Raw genomic sequence first — 25,885 nt, forward strand, 5'->3', positions numbered from 1 at the left:
TGTGATGGCGAAAAGCTTGTTAAGCACATCCAGCGCGCCATTCATCCCCACTCTCATTCAAAAGTGAAAGCGCCATTGAAGTGTGAACATCGTTTAGAATTCATTCTCGTGTTTATTTTGGTTAATAAAGTAATTTGTGTTTCTACAGTATTTCTCGTGTACTAGTTTCCGTTATTGAAAGACAATTTCCAATAGGTTATGGTCCCGGCAGTATACTGAAAACTGTAGAACAGTATTTCCGGTAAAGTTGTGCTTCAATTTCGAAGATATTTTTCGATTCGGTCGAGGCGTCGCGTGTGTGTGTGAAACAACATGGCGGACGTGAAGGTATCGTTCGAAAAGTTGAATGACAATAATTTCGCGGTGTGGAAGTTCAAGATGGAACTTTTCCTGGTGAAAGAAGAGCTATTCGCGGTTGTGTTGGAAGACAAGCCTGACGAGCCGTCGGCCGACTGGATCCTGAAGGATGGAAAAGCTCGTGCCATGATCGGTTTGGCTGTGGAAGACACGCAACTGGTCCACGTCATCAGGAAGACGACTGCGAAGGAGATGTGGGACTCATTGAAGAAAATTCATGAGGAGTCGTCTCTTTCTTCGACTTTGCACGTGTTGCGGAAGTTGTGCTCGATGCGGTTAGCAGAAGAAGACAACCTGCTGGAGCATCTAAATGGCATGACGGCATTGCACAACAAGCTGGAAGTGATGGGAGAGGGATTAAAGGACAGAGTGTTCATGGCGTTAATTCTTTCGAGCCTCCCGATGTCGTATGGTAGCCTCATCAATGTGATTGAGAGCCGACCGGAGACGGAAGTGACTGTGGACTTTGTGAAAAGCAAATTGCGCGAAGAGTGGCGTCGTCGACAAGCGTGTGGAGGTGGTGTGGAGAGCAGTGAAAAGGCTCTGAAGACGATGAGTGGCAAAAGCAAATTCGAAAAGATGAAAAGTGTTGTGTGCCATCATTGCCACCAATCCGGACACTTCCGGCGAGACTGTCCGAAATGGAAAGAAAAATCGGACAAAGTGAAGAAAGATGCTGGGAAAGTGAACATGGCCGCGGAAGTTTCGAGCGGTGTGATGGAAATGTGTCTGGTAGCAGCGAGCCCGTGTGCCCCCGGAAAGTGGTACTTGGATTCCGGAGCGACGTCGCATATGACGAGTGACGTGAAGCTGCTGAGTGATCTGGATCGCAGTGAAAGCGTAGAAATATGCTTGGCCGATGGTACCCGCATCAAGTCCGGTGGTTCCGGAACCGGAAAAGTGGCATCGTTAACGGGAAGTGGAATCCAGATGAACGTTACGCTCAACGATGTGTACCACGTGCCGTCCCTCGCTGGTAATCTGCTGTCCGTAGGTAAGATTTGTGATCTTGGATACAGCGTTGTATTCGAGAAAACCGGCTGTCGAGTCCTACGTGACAAGGAAGTGATGCTGGTAGGCGAGCGAAGCGGGGGGTTATATCGATTGAAGCAGTTCCCTGAGCAAGCACTGGCAACGACTGAGAACCATCCAGAATCGTGTGAGCATCTGTGGCATCGTCGGCTGGGTCATCGCAATCCGGAAGCAATAGCGAAAATAGTGCGACACGATTTGGGTTTCGGTCTGAAATTACAGAAATGTAATGTAAATTGCGTGTGTGGAGTTTGTTTGAAAGGGAAGATGAGTCGGATTTCGTTTCCGAAGCGATCCGAAAGTAATTCGTCAGCGGTTGGCGATTTAGTGCATTCGGACGTTGGTGGACCGATGGAAGTTGCCACACCCAGCGGCAATCGGTTCTATGTAACTCTAGTGGACGATTTCAGTGGTTACACGGTGGTATACCTGCTGAAGGCAAAGTCGGAAGTTGAACAAAAAGTGCGCGAGTATTGTAGTTTGGTGAAGAACCATTTCGGCCGGTATCCTCGAATCATTCGTACGGATGGAGGAGGAGAATATTCGAGCACGGCGTTCAAGCGTTTCTTGGCTGAAAGTGGTATCGTCTTGCAACAAACGGCACCGTATTCTCCGCAACAAAACGGTAAAGCGGAGAGGAAGAATCGGTATGAAGTTGAAATGGTTCGGTGTTTGCTTCTTGAGTCCGGTTTGAGCAAAAAGTATTGGGGTGAAGCGTTGAACACGGCGAACTATTTGCAAAATCGTCTTCCGCCGTCGGGTAAGGAAAAGACACCGTATGAATTGTGGCACGGTAAGAAACCGTCGTATGTCCATATCCGTATTTTCGGTTCGGAGGCGTACGTTCATGTGCCGAAGGAGAAACGGAGAAAGTTGGATTCGAAGGCAGTGAAGTTGGTCTTCGTCGGGTACGCGGAAGGAAGGAAAGCATATCGTTTCCTGAACCCTGAGAACGATACGATTTTGATAAGCCGCGATGCGAAGTTCGTTGAAGTGCGTGAAGAAGAGGTGCCCAGCGGGCGTCAGGAGGAGTTTCCTGAGGAACAAAACGAAGCATCAGTGATTCCTGAAAAGAAGAAAGAAGAAGTCGTTATATCGTTGGGGAAGAAGATTGAAGAAATCGATCCAGTACCTGAAGCAGAAGAAGGTAGCGATGAAGAAGAAGATGAAGACCTGGAAGAGTTGGACATGTCGGACTATTCAGTGTCATCAAGTGCAAGTTCGTTCCATGGTTTTCCGATGGAAGAAATCGCAAGAAGGTCTCGAAGGTCAACAAAAGGTGTACCTCCACGGCGGCTCATTGAGGAAATTTTCGTGGCAGGCACTCTTCCCCCAGAGGAGGAGATGGAGCCGAGAACGCTACAGGAGGCTTTGAGCTGTGAAAAGAGTGCTGAGTGGAGAAAAGCAATGGTTGAAGAGCTGCGATCTCACGAGGAGAACGGAACGTGGGAGCTGGTAGACCCGCCTGCTGGGCGAAAACCAGTAGGCTGCAAGTGGGTGTACAAAATCAAGCGAAACGCTGCTGGGGAAGCTGTGAAGTACAAGGCACGTCTGGTCGCCCAAGGATTCAATCAGAAGTATGGGCAAGACTATGATGAAGTGTTCGCGCCGGTTGTAAAGCAAACAACTTTGCGTACACTTCTGGCCATCGCTTCGAAACGGAACCTGGTGCTGAAGCATTTCGATGTGAAGACCGCATATTTGTACGGAAAGCTGGAAGAGGAGCTCTATATGCGGCAACCAAGTGGCTTCGTGATTGAAGGCAAGGAGAAGCAGGTGTGTAAGCTGGTGAAAAGCATTTACGGGTTGAAACAATCTGCTCGTTGTTGGAATCATCGTCTTCACGCCTTCCTCCAAAGTTTGAAGTTCAAACAGAGCCGAGCTGATCCGTGTTTTTACACGAAAGTGGTCAACGGAAAGCGATTGTATTTGCTTGTCTACGTCGACGATATTTTGATGGGCAGCGAAAGCGAGGAGGAGATCGAAAAGATCTATGCTGCCCTGAGCAAGGAGTTCGAGATGGCCAACCTGGGAGATGCCAACTATTTCCTGGGAATGGAAATCCGGAAAGAAGGTGGTAAGTACGGTATTTCGCTGGAGAACTACATAGACCGCGTTGCTGGGAGATTTGGTTTGATCGATGCCAAGTGCGCGAAAACCCCGATGGAAGATGGATTCGTCAAGACCAGGGAGGAGAGTCCACCACTGAAATCGAATGGCCAGTACAGGAGTCTAGTGGGAGCGTTGCTGTATATCGCCGTCTGTGCGAGACCCGATATTGCTGCTAGTGTGTCGATTTTGGGACGATGCGTATGTGCACCGACTGAAGCCGATTGGGTGGCAGCCAAACGTGTGGTGCGCTACCTGAAAGGGACGAAAGATTGGCAGTTAAGATACGGAGACTCAGAAGGTAAGCTTGTTGGATACTCGGACGCGGACTGGGCGGGCGATTTGAAGTCTCGCAAGTCTACAAGTGGTATCGTGTTCATGTATGCCGGAGGAGCGATTTCGTGGACAAGCCGTCTGCAAGATTTCGTCACACTCTCGTCGATGGAATCGGAATACGTGGCGTTGAGCGAGGCGAGCCAAGAGGCTGTTTGGCTTCTGCATTTGTTTGAGGATTTCGGTGAGCCAACGTTCAAGCCGGTGACACTCTGGGAAGATAACCAGAGCTGCATCAAGTTCGTCAGTTCGGAACGGACAACGAAGCGATCGAGGCACATCGAGACTCGTCAGTGCTTCGTGAAGGAGCTGTGTGAAGCAAGAGTTTTGGAGCTGCTTTACTGTTCCACAGAGGAGATGGTTGCGGATATACTCACCAAGGCACTTGGGCAGGTGAAGCTTCGGAAGTTCGCTAGTATGCTCGGTTTGGCCGGTGGTGATCGTTGAGGAGGAGTATTGGAAGGAGCAACGATCGAGATGCTCTTACCAACAAGGCTGTGCTGTCAACTGTGACGCACATCAGGCAACACGCGAAAGCATCACCTACTGTGATGGCGAAAAGCTTGTTAAGCGCATCCAGCGCGCCATTCATCCCCACTCTCATTCAAAAGTGAAAGCGCCATTGAAGTGTGAACATCGTTTAGAATTCATTCTCGTGTTTATTTTGGTTAATAAAGTAATTTGTGTTTCTACAGTATTTCTCGTGTACTAGTTTCCGTTATTGAAAGACAATTTCCAATACAATATAGTTCAGCAAATTAAAGTGTGACGCGTGTGAACTTAGTACGTATCCGACGACTTAGAACCAGTGCGAAGTACGAGGAAGAACATTTTGGTCCTTCGAACCGGATCGTCGTGAATCGCGAAAGTTAAGTGATTAGTGGTTCCTATTGTAAGCTACCGCGTGGTCGCTAATTGTTCTTCACGAGGGAGAACAATAGGACACGGGAGTCCCCATCTTCGAGTGCGTTCCTGCCATCTGGCACCTTCCTTGAGTGGTGTTTTGGAGAGCTGAGGCGGATTCAACGGTGTCATCGTAGCTTCGACCGGAGCCGGACGAATTTGTGAGGCGAAATCAGGATAAGTACTGAGGGCTGAGCAGGTTTGTCTGTGGCGTGGTACTCTGATGCATGTGAGACCATCGCTGGCGATTGCATGTGAAGTGAGCTAATTGACTCCCAAAACGATAAATTTGAATCAATAAAGATTTTTATGATTGCTTGCATGGAAAGTTTGTGTAGTCCAAATCATTTCGCTGAGTTGAGCCCTGACCAGTTCGCTACGTCTGTTGGTTTGTCCGCTTCGTTGGTGGGTTTGCTTTGTTCTGTTCCCAATCAAAAGCCTTAATTGTCCAGTCAAACCGCGTGGTCGAGTAGAGTATCGCGATCGAGTGAAGTGTTTAAGTGCAAGTTTGACCCTTAAAGTGATTCATTATGCCAGCTAGTGAAGATTTGCGATTGTTCTGCAAGCAGGAGCGTGCGTTGCGTGTTTCCCTGGAGAATATGAAGGAGTTTGTACACGCCCACCGTGATCGGCCGGATCGGCGGGCATTGGACCTACGAATCAACAAATTGGACGAAATCTGGGAGAAATTTAGTGATGTGCGAATGCGAATCGAGTTGCTAACCGACGATGCAGCCGAGGATGAGATTTCAACCGATACCGAAGAAACGGAAGAGGCAAAGCTGCAACGTCACATTAAGATCAAAAGGCAGCATGATCGTGACAATGCAAAAATCCTGAAGGACTTCGAGAACGAAGTGTTCGATCTGAAGCAGCTTATGTTTGAGCAGCTCCAAGCAGGCTCGAGTTGTGAGCAACAGCAGCATCGAGTGGCGGTTGCACAAACTGCATCGCAGTCCAAAGTGAAGCTGCCCGAACTTAAACTTCCAACCTTTAGCGGGAAGATGTCAGACTGGGTCACATTTCGTGATACATACAAGAACCTGATTCACAATGACATCAACCTTTCCGACATGGATAAATTTACGTACTTACGCACGTCTCTCACCGGCGATGCTCTACAGGAAATCGCCTCAATTGAGATTTCCTCCGTCAATTACGAAATCGCATGGAAGTCGCTCGAAAGCGTTTTCGAGAACAAGAAGTTGCTAGTGATGACGTACCTAGATTCTTTGTTCGCTCTTGAATCACTTCGTCAAGAAAACTTCGAGACGTTAAGTAAACTCGTTAACGGTTTTGAAAAAAACCTTCAAATGCTCACAAAGATTGGTGAAGATACGGAAGGTTGGAGCACGCTACTGCAGTACATGCTCTGCAAACGTCTTCATTCAAGCACACTGAGACAGTGGGAGTCGCATTATAGCTCAAAGGAAGTACCGAAGTACAAGGATCTGATTAAGTTCCTTAAGAGTCATTGTTCGGTGTTACAGTCCATCGCCCCTGGAAGGCAGGTCCAGAGTGAACCGAAGAAGTTTATTCGTCCATCCATCAGCCATGCTGGAGTCCAGTCCTCAAGTAGCTGTCCGTTTTGTGGAGAAATGGCCCATTCCGCCTTCAAGTGTACAAAGTTTTCGAAAATGAGAGTTTCGGAAAGGGTCGACGTCGTGAAGAAGCATTCGCTTTGCTTGAATTGCTTGTCATCGGGACACATTGCACGATTCTGCACCCGTGGGTCGTGCTTCCACTGTGGTCAACGTCACCACTCGTTGCTTCACGCGAACTCATCGACCACCGCGAATTCACCGACTAAGTCTGGACAGTCATTTGGGAATCAACCATCTAAGAAACCACAAGGACAAAATATGCAACCCCCACAAGCTAAGCCAACACCAAACGGTCACTCAACACACACTCAGCCTACACAAAGCGGACGCAATGATCCACAGAGTCCCACAAACGCAAATAACGCTCATTCACACAATTCCGCCACAGACTGCCCCAGTACATCCCTACATACTGCTCCTCTCGCATTACAACGACACGTTCCACACACTGTTTTGCTCTCTACCGCGATCGTAAATCTCTACGATCAGTTCGGTAACTCTTTGCTCGCTCGTGCATTACTAGACTCTGGGTCTCAGCGATGCTACATGTCTGAGACATTTTCGCAAAAACTTAAGTTCAAACGTACTCGTGAGCACTTACCGATCGCTGGAATTGGTGGTTCACGAACGGCTTCCACCAAAGCAGTTTTCGCTGAGGTTCACTCGCTTGTCACGAAATACGTGACGAATCTCAAATTTCACGTGTTGCCGCGAGTTACAGTCGATCTTCCCACGCGAAGCATTGATATTCGAACCTGGAACGTGCCGAAGGAACTGGTATTTGCCGATCCAACATTCCACGAGTCTGGAGCAGTCGACCTGATAATCGGGGCTGAAGTGTACTTGGAGCTGATGATCGCCGAACGTCAAATCAAGTTAGGAGAGACTGGTCCGATTCTGCAGAACACTCTGCTGGGCTGGATTGTTTCTGGAGGCGTTCAGAATGAATCTACATCCACACCAGTCGTGTCCGCATGCGCAACCGAGCAGATTGAAGAAGGATTGGCACGGTTCTTTGATCTGGAATCGTGTCGCACCACCAGCACGTTGTCATTGGAGGAGTCAGCGTGTGAAACACATTTCGAGAGAACGACGATACGGGATTCAAGCGGCAGATTCGTCGTTCAGCTACCCAAGAAACAGTTTATGCTTGATCGCCTAGGAGACACCCAAGCCGTTGCAACTCGTCGCTTCATGGCACTAGAGCGAAGATTGAATGCCGATCCTGTCTCGAAGAAGATGTACAGCGAGTTCATCGACGAGTACCTCCGGTTGCAGCACATGTGCGAGATTTCACCACGAGAGTTGAGCACCTTTCCGGTCACGTATTTCTTGCCGCACCATGCGGTACTTAAGCCCGACAGCACAACGACCAAACTGCGGGTCGTGTTTGATGCGTCATGCGCAAGCACTACAGGAGTTTCGCTGAACGACGCTCTTATGGTGGGTCCTGTTGTCCAGGAGGATCTCACCTCTATCACGCTTCGATTTCGTTTACGAAAGTACGCAATGACAGCTGACATCGAAAAGATGTACAGAATGATCAAGATGCACCCGATGGACCACCCACTCCAGTGCATTTTGTGGAGAAAAGATTCAACCAAGCCACTTCGATTTTTCGTCCTGACAACAGTCACGTACGGCACATCCTCAGCGCCATATTTGGCAACACGTTGTCTGAAGAAGCTGGCGGAGGATGAGAAAGCCAATTTTCCCGCCGCTACAAATACGATCATCTACGATTTTTACGTTGACGATATGCTGAAGAGCGTCGACAGTATCGAGGAGGCAACCCAGCTCTCGAAAGACCTGGTTCATGTGCTGGGTACTGCTGGACTCACATTAAGGAAATGGAGCTCTAATTCTCGTGAACTGCTAGACCAAATCCCACCCTATCTGCGAGATGAACGCTCGTCTTTGGACCTCGAACTTTCAAATCCCACCGTCAAAACCCTTGGAATCAAATGGGAACCCAGATCGGACATATTCCGATTCACTGTGCCTCAGTGGAATCCTGCTACTGAGTTCACCAAGAGAATCATCCTGTCGGATTTTGCGAAGCTCTTCGATCCGCTAGGCCTAGTTGGACCTAGTTTGGTTCCAGCTAAGGTATTCCTCCAGGAGCTTTGGAGATCAAAGTGTTCCTGGGACGATATTCTGCCCGACGAGCTTCAGAAATGGTGGAGAGAGTTCCGAGGAAGTTTGGAAGGCCTCACTCATCTTCAAGTTCCTCGTTGGATCGCTTTCGGGAGCGACACAATTTCCGTGGAGCTCCACATGTTCTGCGATGCTTCCACGAAGGCTTATGTTGCTTGCATTTATTTGCGCTGCACTTCGTTCGATGGCACGGTCACCTCGACGCTATTGACTGCGAAATCTCGAGTAGCTCCGCTCGAAGATCTTAATAAGAAGCGAAAGCAAGCCTCCATACCCCGTCTAGAACTGTCGTCTGCGCTCACCGGAGTCTATTTGTTTGAGAAGGTCGTCCAAAGCATCAAAATCACTGCCCAACCGTACTTTTGGACTGACTCAACAATCGTTAAGTGCTGGATTGCTGCTCCACCATCACGATGGAACATGTTTGTCGCCAATAGAGTGTCTGAAATTCAACACATCACTCGAGGAGGAATTTGGAACCATATTGCGGGACTGGAGAATCCGGCTGACGTCTTGTCAAGAGGAATGACTCCTGATTTGCTGAAGGACTTCAAAATGTGGTGGCAAGGACCACCATGGCTGCACCTACACAAATCTTCCTGGCCGAGAACGGCTAATATCAACCCGGAGGATTTGGATCCTTCGCTACTCGAGGAGAGATCCACGGTCTCAGTTCCAGCTCATGTTTTCCATCCTAGTCCTGTCTTCAGTCTACGATCGTCACTCCAAGAGTTGGTTCGAATTGTGTCCTTCATTCGGCGATTCGCCCACAACTGCAGAAATCCTAGCGACCGTAGAGCAGGCTTCTTAAGGCATGAAGAACGAGCAGAGGCATTACATCAGCTGCTGATCCTTGCGCAACAAGAAAGTTTTGCTGAAGATCTCATCACACTTCGCAGAAACGGAGAGGTTAAGCCAACTTCAAGATTGAAGCAACTAAATCCACGTCTAGTGAACGGATTGATCCTGGTCGGCGGCCGGCTACGGAACGCCAACATTTCGGCTGGCCGGAAGCATCCGGTCATACTAGACTATCATCATCCTCTCTCAGTTCTCATCGCCGTTCACTATCACCAGAAAAATCTGCACGCTGGGCAACAATTGCTTGTCGCCAGCATGCGGGAAAGGTATTGGCCGTTGGCAGCCCGCACCTTGGCTCGAAAGGTCATCCACAGCTGCGTAAAATGTTTTCGGGTCCGTCCGAAAGCACACGAGCAACTCATGGCGGACTTACCAGCAGAACGTGTCAATCCAGCTCCACCGTTTCTACGCGTAGGGGTGGACTACTGTGGTCCGTTCTACATACAATACCCCTACCGCAAGGGCGGTCCAATCAAGTGCTTCGTCGCCGTGTTCGTTTGTCTCGTCGTAAAGGCCGTTCATTTGGAGGTCGTTGGAGACCTCACGACTCAAGCCTTCGTCGCCGCTTTGAGAAGATTTGTCTCCCGCCGAGGTCGCCCAGAAATTATCATGTGCGATAACGCAACAAATTTTGTCGGCGCACGCCGTGAGTTGGATGAGCTACGCAAGTTGTTTAACCGTCAAGAGTTCGTGAAGGCAGTTACAGAAGAGGCTTCCTGGGAGAATATTAACTTTAAGTTTATTCCGCCGAAGTCCCCTAACTTCGGAGGCCTTTGGGAGGCCGCCGTCAAGTCAATGAAGGTACACTTGAAGCGGACCCTAGGCAACACAGTGCTCGTGTCGGACGAAATGGCTACCCTGGTGGCACAAATTGAAGCCTCCCTCAACTCGAGACCAATCACACCCCTTTCGAACGATGCGGACGACCTAGAAATTTTAACTCCCGGTCACTTTCTGGTGGGGAGGCCGCTCACAGCGATACCAGAACCATCGCTGCAAGATCTCAACGAGGCAAGATTGTCAAGGTGGCAGCGAGTGCAGTATTTTCTCCAACGAATTTGGAATCGCTGGTCAACTCAATACCTATCAAATCTGCACGCCCGCACGAAATGGACCAGGCAACGAAATAATCTGTTTATTGGCACGATGGTGCTGCTCTGCGAGGACAACGTGCCACCCCTCAAGTGGCGAATGGGTCGAGTCACAGAGATTCACCCGGGGAATGACGGCAATATCCGTGTCGTCAAGGTTCGCACGAAGGACGGCAACTTTCTTCGAGCGATCTCCAAAGTTTGTGTCCTGCCAATACGGGACAACGAAGCGTCGCCCTCGTCGGCTCATGAGGAGGATTGATTCCTTCTGCAACGAGCGCCCAACGGCGCTGCCGAGGCCTTCGGGTCTCGGCGTTCCAGTTAAGTTTTTGTATATAAATGTATTGTCAAAAAGCTTAGAGAATTTTTCATCCTCCAGAGTCAAGTTAACCCACGGCGGCCGGAGCCGCCCATCCGATTGTTCGAAGTTCCGTTTATCATTCCACTACTACGATGTCTGGTCCATCCATTTGCTAGCCGTTACTACAATCTCAACTCAGTTACTGTGGTCGTCTGTTTATGGAGTTGACGCGTCAAGTATTCTGTGGGGGTTGAGGTATCCCCACACAAAGTTACGTGTATTGCATGTCGTTAGTCATTTCGTGCAATCAAACACCATTCCATTTGCTCAGCAGGATACAGTCACACTTCGTGAATTCACCTGGCGGACGACGGCCTACATCATTATCCTCACAGGAGTCACGATGCCCAATGTCGTTCTGGTGTTTCCAAGCAGCATGCCCACGTTAACCCTGAGGTTCCGATACTAGGAACATTCATCCAGTCTACAACCGAGAATAGACCGACGGAGTCATCGATGGTGCATCGGCGCCTGCGGAGGCGGACAGCCTCCGCGACCCAGGGAAGTCGTTTTTTGTTGCATTTTTTCATTTAAAAAAATCGCCTCTCATCTCATTCATAGTTTGTCGCCGAAGAATCCCTCAGCCGAGGTTGATTAATCTCCCGCCGAAGACAACTCGTGAAGGGATCCGTGGCCTCCAACTCATGTGACAGATATCACACAGACCGTGTGAGCATATCCGATTACGAAGGAAAGACGAGGTGACGAGATCTAGAATTAGCAGCACCAGTGGTTCTTCAATACATCACAAACAAAATGCAGATCATAAATTATCTATCAATTAGCCATTAAGCAATTCTTAAACAGTCAGTAGGTGTAACAGTAAAATAATAAGCGTGTGTGTACGCATTGTTTTAGTTGATAAGCGTTAGGGAAACTTGTCAGTTTTGAAATTTGGTCATTTCAAGGCGGCCGGTATGTTTGCGCCGGTCACCGATTGCATTAGAATTTATACTCATGTCTATCAGTCACCACTACAGGATCACTAACTCTATCATTAGTGTCCGAGTAGATGACCTATAGTTGTACTCTTCTGTCTGGTGTAGTTTATAAACCCATTTCAACAACCCATACAGTACTGATCGTGTAACGATCATCAGGTGGGCCGATAGCAGGTAGCAAAATGCTACTCAAAAACATCGCACTCGGTCAGCGATCAGAACCAATGACTACATCTAACCAGTCGAAAATAAACCAGCATTAGATACAGTCCGTTGCTTATCATTATTGTACCGTGTTGCAAATTGTACAGTTGTGAACCGCAGTTAAGTCCAATATAGTTCAGCAAATTAAAGTGTGACGCGTGTGAACTTAGTACGTATCCGACGACTTAGAACCAGTGCGAAGTACGAGGAAGAACACACCGTTTTCCTTGCTTAAATCTAGGGGACTCATATTGCCCCGCTCCTTCATTTTTTAAATAATAAGGTACCGCGGGGCAAGTGGGTAAGTGGGGTAAGTGAAAATAATTGGTATATTTTACTGAGTATGTGAATTAACGTTTAAAACTCATGCGTAAACGTTTGAGGCCATTGAGAACATTACGATAGGTAAGAAATTTCTGAGATTTTTCAGCCTTTATTGCATAATAGAGCGAAATATAGTTAATCTGCCAACTATCACTCCGTAACAAGTTGGCGGCGTGCAATCTTATTTTAATATTTTCAGTGGGAAAAAGTTGCGGAAAATAATTGTCTGTACCATTTCACTGTCAATTTTCTAATCACGTGGGGCAAGTGAAAAGTTTCTATTTAGAGATTAAATTTGTGTTTTCTCTTTAGGTAGCTATACTTATACAAGGTTCACAATTATCCTAGAACATCAGAACGTGCTGATAATTCAAGAAACACTATACTCAAAGCGTTAAATGCTATTATCATGGCCAAATCATGGAACTTCTCTAAAAAAAAGGTTACCAAATATTACGATATTAATATGTTTACTTCGGACAGCCGATTAAAAAGAAGTCGTTGATTGAAAAGTTCCAATATAAGAGAACGCACGGAAATCTTGTGGGATGTCTATGTAAAGCTAGTTCGAAACATAAAAAATGGGGTATAGGTGTATCCACATAAAAAAAGTTTCTAAATACTTTATTGAAGGATTCTGTTTGATTTCTCTTGAAGAGTTATCCGACGTCATATCCGATTTTTTTAAAAACAAATAACGAGCGGTGGAAATTCTACAGAGCAGAAATGCAATTGCTGTCCCATGATGTAAGAACTAACATTGGAAATGTTGCAGTTATAATATTGTTGAATCATTTCAACAAACATAACTGAACAGAAGAAAATCCAAGTAACAATAATAAAATTTTCTTTGTTTTTATGTTACTTATGTTATTGTTCATTGGGACGCCTAACCAAATGTTAAAGGTAATAGAAATCTTGAATGTAACTGTTAGTTTTTGAATTTATTGTTCAAAACGATAAACTTTTCACTTGCCCCACAGGTGGTAAGTAAGAAGACGTTTTTCAAAAACTTTTTCTGTACTTTTTTCTTCAATTTTACATAAATATCAATTTCAGTATACTGCTTATATTTGGTGGGTGTCAACAAAGATGGTTAGAAGGAAAAAGATAACCGACTCTCGTGTTTTCTAGGCGACATGAATAGTGTCGCTCTGGTGAGTCAAAAGCCAACTAATATGCAATGTTCTCCTAGTGACCACCAGATGTTGAGGTATTCGTTAATGACATTCACGCTTGAAAAAAGGTACACAGCTCAAACGAGGATGTGCGACATTGCCAATCATCTCTAAATGGCATAAAATGTGAGAAAAAGAAGAAAAAACAGCACATGAACAGTTTTTAGTATATATCAAAATTACTCAAATTTTGTGTTGTTCCAGAAAAGCCTGATGTTATGTGAGTCAAACTCACTTCTGTGTAACAATTTTTAAGTGTGGTTGTTTTGATTTCTTCCACTTTTCGTTTTTTGATTGCACGATGATTTAAATTTAGTTGAATATAATGTTTACGCGCTTTTGACTCAACAGATGGCAGTAGTGTTACTTGAATAACGTGTCGTCGACAAAATATATGGCAAAATAAAGAGTCGATCATCTTTTTCCTTTTAACCATCTTTGGTGTCAAGCTTAAAAAATATACACGACCTCATTTGTTTTAATTTAAGGTCTCTAGAATTTGAAGAATCCCAACTATGCGAAATCCATTACCCACTTGCCCCACGGTACCTTTATTCTATTTTTTAATATTGATGTTTACGAACAAATCTAATTTCGCTCACGAAATGATTAGTATTATCAGAAGTTTCAATGGATTGGTAAAATTTACCACAATGATAAATATAATTGTCGTATATCATTAATTGAAAACTGCCAAACTTATAAGCTTTTTATCAGCGTTGCATTTGAACGCGTTCAGTTTGCGTTCCAGTTCAAATTTTTGAACGAGGGATCAAGTAGGCTTGTACATTGATCAGTTCAAAATTTTGAACCCAAGGGAGCCGAAAAATGAACGCGAAAGGAAAATTGTTTTCGTGGCAGATTTAAAACATGTTTAAAAGTAGAAAGACTTGCAAAAGATGTCATGCAACGGGCCGTTCGTAAGCAGCGACATAATTTTGCACACAAGTTCACTGTTTGCTGCGTTCTCGTTCAAAATTAGAACGCGTTCACTTTTGGCTCGCGTTCAGTTTGAAATGCATCACTGCTTTTTATGACAAGAGTCAAATTTGTACATTTTTATGAATATTTCAAGTGCTGAAACGAATATTCTTAAGGTTTTTATTGTGGTGGCTATTTGAAGCATCCTCTAATAGATCACATTGATACTATACATTAAAAAACTGTTTTTAAGGTAAAATCCGGGGTGGCCTATATTGCCCCGTATGATCATATTGCCCCCATTGCCCCTATGGATTTCACAACTCTTTTTATACTCATCGTAAGTAAACCTGTTTGCGTGAAGTTATTTTATTTGCATTATTCGTTTTTACAATTTTCCCGGAAGAAAAAAATGAACAAAACATACAGCGGTTTCAACTTATCAACTTCACGACTAAAGGCAAATGCTCTTAAGATAGGAAAAAACCGTTCGTATAGAATGTCTTTCTTGCTAAGAACATTGGAACCCATAATGTTTTGTGTTTGTAAAATTTTGCGATTAAAGTTATAGGGTATATAAAATAATAAAATATAACAGATAAATAATATCTAACGGCTAGTTATACTTTCCCTCGTGGAATAGGGGATATGGGAATACATTTGTGTCGACCATTCACCTGTTGCATTTGTGCCACTTGTATGTGCGTTCACCATTTGGTCAAAATTATAAAATATAGATTCTTTCTTGGACTCTTAATAAAAGTGCACCGCTTGATAACAAAATGCTTCAACGTAAAGTATGGAATATACATAATTATTGATTATAAGTTTACGTTTTGATTTTGCTACGAAGTGTATTCTCTAACTCTATATATAGGTAGTGTATCCCAAGTAAGATTGGTCAACTTTTTGTGACACTTCACGAAAAGAACTCACGATAAATTTGAAGAAAATATAAAGAAACTCCAGCACGGCTCGAATACAGTAACCTTTATAGGCCTAAGTAAAATCGAAACATCATTGTGAACTAAAGATTCCCGAACGACTATTGTACGATTCTATCAGTTGACCGCAGGTGGCGCCCCATCGTTGCTTGGACCCTGTCGAGAAACAATGGAACAATGTTAAGGAATCGGATCGAAACCTTTTACAAACAGTGATCCAATACTTACGCCATTCGATGGTGGCAGTGCTTTGTTCAGGTCGTTCCGCCGGCGGAGCGATGCTGGCCGCATCATGTACAATATCACAGCAAAGATCATAAATAGCATCATCATGAAGAAGTTATCGCTAGCGCCCTGGTTCGGAGCGTTGGGCACTTAAGAGGAAATAAAAAAAGTCGTTATTGAGACCAAGTCATTATTATAGTTCTTAGATTTTTACTTACAGTCTAAGCACTCGTTGTCGGTGCAGTAAGCTTGGCCATTGCGGAGCTGTAAAGAATAGAGTTGTTGTTAGCACAATCGATCGATGTTCCTGATGCCAATTTAAAACTTACCAGTGACAGTAACCGACGCATGGCCATCTCGTGGCTCCAAATGCATTCACATCCATCGAATTCGTCACTCATTTTGATTTGCTTTTCGCCGTTCGGTTGGAAGGGTTAATGAAATTTGCAGCCAGGTACACCTGTTCATGAAAGTGGACAAATTATAACAGAAAGTTGCTTGGAGTTAGGTTTCGTTATTTGGGAAGGAAATGGGTTTACTACAAATCATTTTTTTTTAATCATTAGACTTGAAATAATCTGATTAGAAAAGAGTTCATTGGAGAATTCCAGATTCCAAAGGTCTTCTTCTTCTTCTTCTTGGCATTACGTCCTCTCTGGGACATAGCCTGTTTTTCAGCTTAGTGTTCTTATGAGCACTTCCACAGTTATTAACTGAGAGCTTTCGTTGCAATTTTCGCATTCGTATATCGTGTGGCAGGTACGACGATACTTTATGCCCAGGGAAGTCAAGCAAAATTCCACCACGAAAAGATCCTGGACCGCCCGGGAATCGAACCCAGACACCTTCAGCATGGTTTTGCTTTGTAGCCGCGGACTTTAACCAGGTCCGTCCCACTCGGGCTCAGATTCGGTACCACTTCTAGTACTGCACTCGGTCCCTCGGTCAAATTATCTAGCAGACGAAGGTCTGATCGAATTTTAAAATAAAATCTAAGATCAGTGATTACTGAGAGCTCAACTGAACTAGTTCGAACCTGAGACGAGACTCGCGAAGAGGAAAAAAAGCAACGTCATATGCAGCCCAGATTTCGCTGTCAGATGCAGCCAGTTGATTTTGTGGGCGAATATGTGGAGAGTATTGGAATCATTCATAAATAAAATTGATTCAGCGAAATATTCTATTTGATTTACGCTGACGAAACTAAATCGAAACAAGCAAAACATTTGTTATTGCAATGTTTACTGCGTTTGCGGATATGAAATTTAACTTGAAAAGGTTTTCTGAACTTGGAACGATGCAATCGCAATTCATCTTTGCCATTGAGTTCATGTAAAAGCTTGAACATCTTGCTCACAAATTTGTGTAAACACAGAATCGAAGAAGAAAATCTTAGCAACCGTAGAAAAAGAAGACCGACTTCGCGAGTCTCGTCTCAGGTTCGAACTATTTATTTAAAATCACGGTTACTCTAAAATTCCCTCGGTTGTGTACAATCTCGGTCAGTGACTTTAAAACACAGACTTTTCAGTACCCTAGCTTGACAGATCGCAGTACACTTTTCACGGCATTCTAGATTACCTTATGAGCCATAAAATTTTGGGCAACTGCTAGGGACATGGAGGTCTTTAATTTTTCTTTGCCCTAACCACTCGGCTAAGGAAGGAAAAAAATGGTAAAATCTCGTATTTTTCTCTCCACATAAGACAACATCAAAAAGTTATAACTCTTCCGGTATTCAAAATAGGTAGTAATAAAAATAATACATTTCAGATTTACGAAAGGATAAACCTTATTCTCTTCGATAGGTAACTTTATTTTTTTATTTATTCATGGTTTTACGTAAATATATAAGGATGTTTTTTGACCATTTTCAAATCGACCACGGATGGAATTGGATTTTGAATTCCATTACAAATTTTACGTGCTTAAATTTAAAATTTCAATTTGAATAAGTGACATCGTCGCTGATATGAGATAAGTCTTCATTCAAAAAGTGTGATACATAGGGAAAGGGAGTTGAAATTGATCATATTTTGTGTGACGTGATGTATGTATGATCCCTTATGTTTTTTCTATGCTATAGAAGATAGAATCTATACTATAGAACAAGCTATAGCTTGTTTTGAAAATATCGGGTTGGCAATCGTAGTAACCGGCCAGTGTTGATAGACTCACACTCAAATCTCAATCAAATAAGCTCACTCAAAATAATCTAAACGTCATTGCTACGTGAAAAATCACGCATTCCAAATTCATTTTACCTCCACTTAACCTGACCAAGATAAAGATCACTATGCCATTCATAACCACCTAACCATCAAATAGTGACTCGGTAATTGATACTGAGGTTACCTATTGCACTTACGTGAAATTCACGTAGGTGCCTTAGACATCTGCATATTGTACGAGTTGAGCTCAAATCCTAAGATGGCGCCCGCTTGATTTTTGAAAAGCTTCAGAAGCTTCTGAACTTTAAACCCTGTGTAAGATTGATTTCTAGGTAAAAATGCTTTGAATACTGTACACGCAAAAAAAAAAATGTGCGTTAAAAATTACCATTTTACGGGGTTAACTTAGGCGCTTGCACCGGCAATTTTCAGCAGACCAGAAATACGCTTGATTTTACCATGTCCGTAGTCGAAATCAGTTTGTTGTAATTTATTTCTGTCAAATGTACCAGTAATGTAGTGTTATGTAACGTAAACATAGTAAATTGGTCTGAAATTCCATGGTAGTTTCCAGAATGGGCGTAGTCAACTTAAATAGTTATTTTTACCACAGATTTTTTTCCCGTGTAGAATTCCTGTATTTCGTCATATTTTATACCTGATTTATAACCTCTATCAATTGTAGCACGCGAAGGCTACAACAAGACAGACCAAACTCACAAAATTTGGGTAATAGAATTTTAAATGCTTAAATTGAATATAAAAATATCACAATCTTTTAAGTTTGCTTACATTTTCCGATTGGGAATTAGTTTTCTTCCAAAGCATATTAGAAATAAGGTTGATCTTTATTACAGGTTACATTTAATGCAAACCCATCTAGGTCCTATTGAAATGCTTCGTAAAGACTGTCGGAAAATCCACGTAGCTCTTACGTATAGCGCCGGTGGAATGGACGAAGTTCAATAGTTCATGCGTTCATTCTGGGCCTCCCATGATCCACGTAAGAGCTACGTGAAAAGTGCGATGGAAAAAAACCACGTATGTTTTCACGTAACAATGACGTTTGGATTATTTTGAGTGCTCTCCCGCGAGAGCAAACAATGGAAATATTAGTAGTAGAACGCTAGTGGCGCTGTTGTAACAAAACTGATTTTAATTATCATTACCTTCAGTTATCGTTTTTCAATGTTTGTTCAATGCCATGTCGGTGGGGATGATTTGTTTTGGCTTTTTAAATTAATTTGACACTTTGAGGCCAGTACTCAAGCTGACAGCTCGTGGGAAACTAGATGTTGGTAACACGAACAGTAGCGACATTAGCATTGTTAGGTTAATGCTTCTACTAAGCAAACTGATTAGAGATCTGTTTCGTAAATCTCACGCTTGATATTTTCATGCAAAATCACTCAATCCAACTCAAGCCGACAAAAATGATTCAGTCATAAAACCCGTCAAAAAATCTTGAAAACTGAATGTTGTTGTTTACGTTAGAAAGGATAATTATATTTCAACAATACTAACAAGAAATCATGGCTTTGTGCGAAAAGTGCGCATCGTACCTTCGTGCTGTGCGTACACGTATTCTCTCTGCTCTTGGAAGTTTTTTTTTAAACTACCTAAAGCAATAATACAGTACTTTTCAGTCCTAAAAAAACAATACTTTTCAGTCCTAAAAAAACAATACTTTTCAGTGCTAAAATTCAAAATTGTACTTTTCAGTGCTACTAAAACAGTACTTTTCAGTACTATTTTTCTACTATTGATCCCTTTACGATCCTTATTTGGCCCCGTGCCTTAGATTTTTCGTTGGACCCATTGGCGAAAGCTAGCGGTGGTAATCCTTCTTGGACACCGTCTTGGGAAAAAAACCTCTCAAAGTTCACGTCTTATTTCGTTTATTCACTAAACATGGTTGCAACAACAAACAAAAGGAAAGGTGAATCTCTGAATTCACAACATCCTTCCAAAAAAGTGGGATTTAAAACTGTCACTAAACGTGGCAAGAATGGAAGAAAGGACGTTTCTCCGGAATGAGAACTTTCTTCCAAGGGTGGATAATGTTGATGATTGCATCGAAATGAGTAATCAGATCGATGCTCTAGACAAATTTTCCGAACACCAAATCGAAGCAGTCTCTAAGCCCAGGCTCTTTGATTCAAGTGAGGAAGCAAGGAGTGCCGCCTATCGTGATCAGTAGGCCGTCCCTTATTTTTCGAAAATGCGAAATGTTTAAAGTTCGTCGTTGTAAAGTGCTCGTTTTGGTGAGAAAAAAATCAGGTAAAAATTTGAATCCCGTACGTGGACGCTAAGTGGTCCCCCAACGGCCCTGAAGGTATTGGGTGAAAATGATCCCCGTGCGCAAAATCAAGCTCGCTGCTCTAGTGCACGCAACATGAGTACGAAAAGCCACTAGTAACAAATTCTCCTGCATGCGTTGATAGTCAGCATAGAAGTTTGTTTTCTTCGGGATGATTCAAATATTACGTAACGCAAAATTTGCCAATTTTAGACCCCCTCCCTTCCCCATGTAACAGCTTTTGTATGCAAAATTTAATTTTTTTGTATGGACCGTAACACTACGGAAGACCCCCTCCCTCCCCCTGTTGCGTTTCGTTATATTTGAACGATCCCTTTGTAATTCCGATTTTTTTTGTCAGCGTGCAGTGTTGTGAAGATATCCACAGTATAAAATACTATTTTACTTAAAATTCTATGCTGATTATCAATTTGTTACTAGTGGCTTTTCGTACTCATGATGCGTACACTAGAGCAGCGAGCTCGATTTGACGCACGGGGATCATTTTCACCCAATACCTTCAGGGCCGTTGGGGGACCACTTAGCGTCCACGTACGGGCTTCATATTTTTACCTGATTTTTTTTTTCACCAAAACGAGCACTTTACAACGACGAACTTTAAACATGTCGCATTTTCGAAAAATAAGGGACGGCCTAGTGATCAGTTGTTCCAAATTTGGGGGATTTAGGCAGGAGATCTTGAACACCATTAGGGGAATCACGGTTTCCTTCCAAATCGCAAAGAAAGGAGACTGTCGCATTTTTCCGGAAATTCTTAAAGATCGCGAACTTCTTCTCAAACATCTTGAAGAGAAGAAGTACATTTTTTTTACTTATGACGACAAAACTGAACGTTTGTTCAAAATTGTCTTGAAAGATCTCTCAAGTCACCTGACGAGATCGAAAATTAGACAAATGATTTACTTGGATTTTCCCCAGTCCAAGTAATCATTATGAAAAAGAGAACCCAATCTGCCATTGTTCGGAAAGGGCTTTCTCAAGAATATTATTTAGTTCACTTTAACAAAAAATATCTAAATAATATTAAGGTTTTAGAAAAAGATGGACTTATGTTCAATATCCGTGTGACGTGGGAACATTTCCAGAAACCTGGATGAAATTACCAGAACCCCACTCAGTGCCGTCGGTGCCAAAAGTGGGGTCATGGTACAAAAACTTGTTGCATGGATGCTAAATGCATGATTTGCGGAGGTTCTTCTCACGCTACGGACGTCTGTCCAGTGAAGGAAGAAACCACCAAGTTTATATGCTCTAATTGCGGGGCCAATCATAAGTCCAATTTTTGGGATTGCCCTTCACACAAAAGAGTCGTTGAGGCTCGTGCCAGGCAGTTGAAAGATAATATCCGTTACGATAACGGTCGTTTCCGGAATTTCCCTGGTAGAGTATCGAACAATATTAATTTTTCAGTTAACGATCGCTTGATTAGGAATCATACCCATCTGGAAGATCATAATCATGCTAATTCACAAACTAATTTTAATCCGTCGGGTAGCCGTTCGAATTTTTCAATTTCGAATGTATCTACCTACTTTCATAACTTTGTTCAAAGCTTCGTTGTCCAATGTAATCTAATCCTATAACTGCTATTCCTTGACTTGAACAAACTTTTGTATAAGTAACGCGGGGCAAGTGGGTAAATGGGGTAAGTGAAAACAATTGATATATTTTACTGAATATGTGAATTAACGTTTTAAACTCATGCGTAAACCTTTGAGGCCATTGAGAACATTACGATAGGTAAGAGATTTCTGAGATTTTTCAGCCATTATTGCATAATAGAGTGAAAAATTGTAAACCTGTCAACTGTTACTCCGTAACAAGTTGGCGGCGTACAATCTTATTTTAATATTTTCAGTGGAAAAAAGTTGCGGAAAATAATTTCCTGTGCTACTTCTTAGTTGTCCTCTGTGACAGTTTCAAACTGCAATAAACAAAGATTTAGAATTAATTCGACGTAGACCTAAAAATAATTAAATTTAAACACCGTCAATTTTCTTATCAGGTGGGGCAAGTAAAAAGTTGATCATTAGAGATTGAATTTGTGTTTTCTCTTTAAGTCGCCATAAGTAATAATGGTTCGCAATTATCATATAAAAACATAACGTGCTGATAATTCAAGAAACACTATACTCAAGCGTTAAAAGCTATTAGAAATCATGGAAATTCTCTAAAAGATGTTGCCAAACATTACAATATCAATATGTCTACTTCGAGCAGCCAATTAAAATGAAGACGTTGACTGAAAAGTTGCAATATTAGAGAACACACGGAAATCTCGTGGAATGTCTATGTAAAGCTAGTTCAAAACATAAAAATGGGGTATAGGTCTATCCACATAAAAAAAGATTCTTACTACGTTATTGAAGGATTCCGTTTGATTTCTCCCGAAGAGTTATCCGACGTCATATCCGACTTTCTCAAAAACAAATAACGAGCGGTGGAAATTCTACAGAGCAGAAATGCAATTGCTGTCTTATAATGTAAGAACTAATATTGGAAACGTTGCAGTTATAATGTTGTCGAATCATTTCAACTAACATAACTGAACAGAAGAAAATTGAAGTGAAAAGAACAACATTTTCTTTGTTTACATGTTACTTATGTTATTGTTCATTGGGAAGCCTTATCAAGTGTTAAAGCTAATAGAAATCGTGAATATTACTTTTAGTTTTTGAATTTATTGTTCTAAACGGTAAACTTTTCACTTGCCCCACTTTTGGGGCAAGTGAAAAGTAAGAAGACATTTTTCAAAAACTTTTTCTGTATTTTTTTCTTCAATTTTTCATAAAAATCAATTTCAGCATGCTCCTTATATATGGTGGAAGCCAAGCTAAAAAATATACACAACCTCATTTGTTTCAATTTTAAGTCTCTAGAATTGGAAGAATCTCAACTATGCGAATTCTACTACCCACTTGCCCCACGGTACCTTAAACAGCAAGTTATCGTACACAATAGCTAACAATAAATACAAAAATACAAATTTCCCTTGAAGATGCTTGACCGACCCGTAATCGAACCCAGGTATCTTCAGCATGGCTTCTAGCCGCAAGCGTTACCACTTAGGAAGAAATTGCAAATAACTGAATATTATGTGCAAAAACAGTTGGACAAAATTAGTTTCCGAACAACGTACCTCTTATTTGACTCAGTTGTAGCACAAAACACTTCCTATTACCGTTCAAGTTATCAATCGCACTCCATAGCAATTTTTAAACAATTTTCCCGCGATACGTCCGACAATATTAGCTTTATCACATACGTGGTTTTCCAGCATTCGTCGCTGAATGCTGCAGCTGTTCCAGCTGAACCGACACAACCACAAATAGTGCAGGTACAGTATACCTATACGAAGCGGTGCTCAACATCTAGCCAGCGTATCAAATGAGTTGAATTCCGCGGACAAGATTCTTTCGATCTACAAACTAACAACCGCCCACACTAGTTTCTAGTAAAACACAAACATTGCAGTACTGATAACCGTGATAACGAAATCTTTACAGCTGAATTATGGCTATAAGAGCACTACATTGAATACCTCTTGAGTGTCGCGTGAATTATGTCATTGAATGTCCTCAAAAAACTGAAACCTCACTGAATTATTAGATTTAGATCAAATACCTATCCGGACCCCAAAAGTAACTTTCATACTGAGATGATGGAAGCACCGAGAAGAATGTACCGTAATGTCCGTTTCCCAATGGATGTTGTTTTTACTGCGACAAAGAATCCGTCTGCGAGACCTTGCCAGCGGGTCGCCTTATCAAAATATTGCTCTTTCAAGTCGTCACAACACTCTGTATGGGGAAAGCCCCCGCTTCTGCTTCTCTAAACATCCATCAGAGGGGAAGCATTTTGCTAATGTGGCAAAAATATTGTTATCCGATTAGTAATTTGCACACACAAAGACACAGTTCACGCACGCAAAGGTTATTTTCGGGGGAGGCGAGCTGTATATAAACAGTACACGAAAGGGCTGCGAGGAGGTGGAGGGAACGATTTTCCTCCATTTGTTTACGTCGATGCTCTAGTTTTTCCGCATTATTTCCCCATCGTCTACTTACCGAATGTTGTGATGCGTAATTTCCGCACAAAAGATTGAATGAATTTCCAAACGGGGTGACGAAGATCACAACAGTTACAAGCTTATTTTCCGATACGAAGACGATCGCGACAAAACCCAAACCCTTCCACTTTTCTCGACAGACTGAAAACGCTGAAAACGAACTGAAAACTGAGCGCTGGCTGATGCGAGATGTGACAGTTGGTTGAGTGACGCGGAGAAAACAGAGGGTCACTCAGTTGGCTGATGGCGGGTACTCACCGGGAAATATTTGTAAAAGTGGCTAATATAAACTAAAAGCATTACCCAAATGATCTGAAATGTTCGTAAATGAATAAATGTGACATGCATACATGTATGGGTTTATTCACAAACTAGTTGATCCGACAAATCTAGTTTTGACTCACAGTAGGCTGTTTGAAAATGTTGCTACGCTTCAACAAAAAATGTGTTGGTTTTCTTTTCCTGTTTTTTTTCTTAATTTTCACGTGATTTTCTTCCATGTTTGTACATACACGCTAAAAAAAGTGTTCTGGAAAACGTGAACTGTCAAAAATACACCGTAAACAACCATCATGTTTACATGAACGTTCTCGGATCTAGGCAACGGAGGCAACGCGTTCATAAATATAAACATGATCTAGTTCACAGTGTATTTTTGCCTGTTGACGAGGTCATGACTGCTGTTCACGGATGCGACGATGCCCAGACGTCAAAGTCAGTTTGATATCTACTCTTGACATTCACTCAGGCAAATGGACTATCGATAAACATAGGAACCCGCCACAAGGAATCGGGTTGAAATTCATAAATTTGCCTTATGAAATCGAAATTTGAAAACAAAAATAGTTTTCGCGGCAACCTGGAATCGAACCAAGGACCTTGCGATCGATAGGCTCGTGCGTACACCCTGCGCCTATCGACGCCTTGGTGTGGAGTGATGCTAAAACGATACATAAAGCGTTCGTATTGCGATAATCGTTCCATCTTTCATAAGGCAAAATGTATGAATTTCGATAGTCCAGTTCGCTGCGTGTTCGAATGCTTTTTAGTTGGATTTTTTGTCAATCAGCCAAGATCCAACCATCGAGTCATTCCATGTAGCGGACCTCCAACGAGCGAATCCCCGCACTGTATTATTTGAAGTTAACCCCTGCCGCCGTACCTGTCTTTACAGCTGCGTTCAACCAGAGAATTTGTTTATTATATAGAGAAGCGCGAATTCTGAAACCAAAGGTTCCAATTGAACCGTCAAACGTGGTTCCAATCGAGCAAATTCAATGAGACTCGAAAAGATGTTACGCAAAAGAGACAATGGATGTGTGTTAGTGAAAAGCGGAACGAAAATGACGTCATTGATAAGCTTGGTTTCTTATGGCGACTGACAGGATGACACGCACACTAAAATATTGTTTGAATGACCTCAATTATCGATAGTTGTTGCAAACACTGTTTATAAACAAAGGAAAAATCTTCTCCGCGTTTCTCTAGTATAATCATATTCTCTGCGTTCAATGGGTCTCACGGATCTCACTTCAAGAAGCCTGCCAATGTTGCCAGAAACAACGTTTAGTTATGCACACTGAGGCATACAAAAAAATCCTAAGAAATAATTATGATTTGGCGCCACAACGATTATTGTTAAAATTTGTGAGGTGTACTTATGATTTTGGAGAAGAATTTCGTTATTGAAATCATTTAATAAATTTCTCTAACCAACGTAAGGACATTAACCTAATTTTATTCATAGATCATTGAAAATATTTGCCTATCACAGGGGGGA

At 42.7% G+C, this 25,885-nt stretch overlaps 1 protein-coding gene and 1 long non-coding RNA gene across 4 annotated transcripts in view; both read right to left on the reverse strand.

Moving 5' to 3' along the window:
- Nucleotides 1–25,885, reverse strand: part of LOC110675450 — a 67,802-nt gene that overhangs the window by 40,981 nt on the left and 936 nt on the right. The gene's annotated exons all lie outside the window — the stretch shown is intronic.
- Nucleotides 14,730–24,269, reverse strand: LOC5572890 (small integral membrane protein 14). 3 transcript variants are annotated; one of them, XM_001654191.2, is made up of 5 exons: nucleotides 24,104–24,269; nucleotides 15,875–16,005; nucleotides 15,764–15,809; nucleotides 15,549–15,694; nucleotides 14,730–15,476 (listed from the first exon to the last, which is right to left on the reverse strand). In XM_001654191.2, exons 2-5 carry the CDS (start codon nucleotides 15,944–15,946, stop codon nucleotides 15,438–15,440), a joined length of 303 nt encoding a protein of 100 aa, XP_001654241.1. In that variant the 5' UTR covers nucleotides 15,947–16,005; nucleotides 24,104–24,269; the 3' UTR covers nucleotides 14,730–15,437. The 3 variants fall into 3 exon arrangements, with proteins under 3 accessions (XP_001654241.1, XP_001654242.1, XP_001654243.1); XM_001654192.2 differs by lacking the exon at nucleotides 24,104–24,269 and adding an exon at nucleotides 23,722–23,892; XM_001654193.2 differs by lacking the exon at nucleotides 24,104–24,269 and adding an exon at nucleotides 23,176–23,331.

Source organism: Aedes aegypti, chromosome 2 (genome assembly GCF_002204515.2).
Source record: "Aedes aegypti strain LVP_AGWG chromosome 2, AaegL5.0 Primary Assembly, whole genome shotgun sequence".
NCBI lineage: Eukaryota > Metazoa > Arthropoda > Insecta > Diptera > Culicidae > Aedes > Aedes aegypti.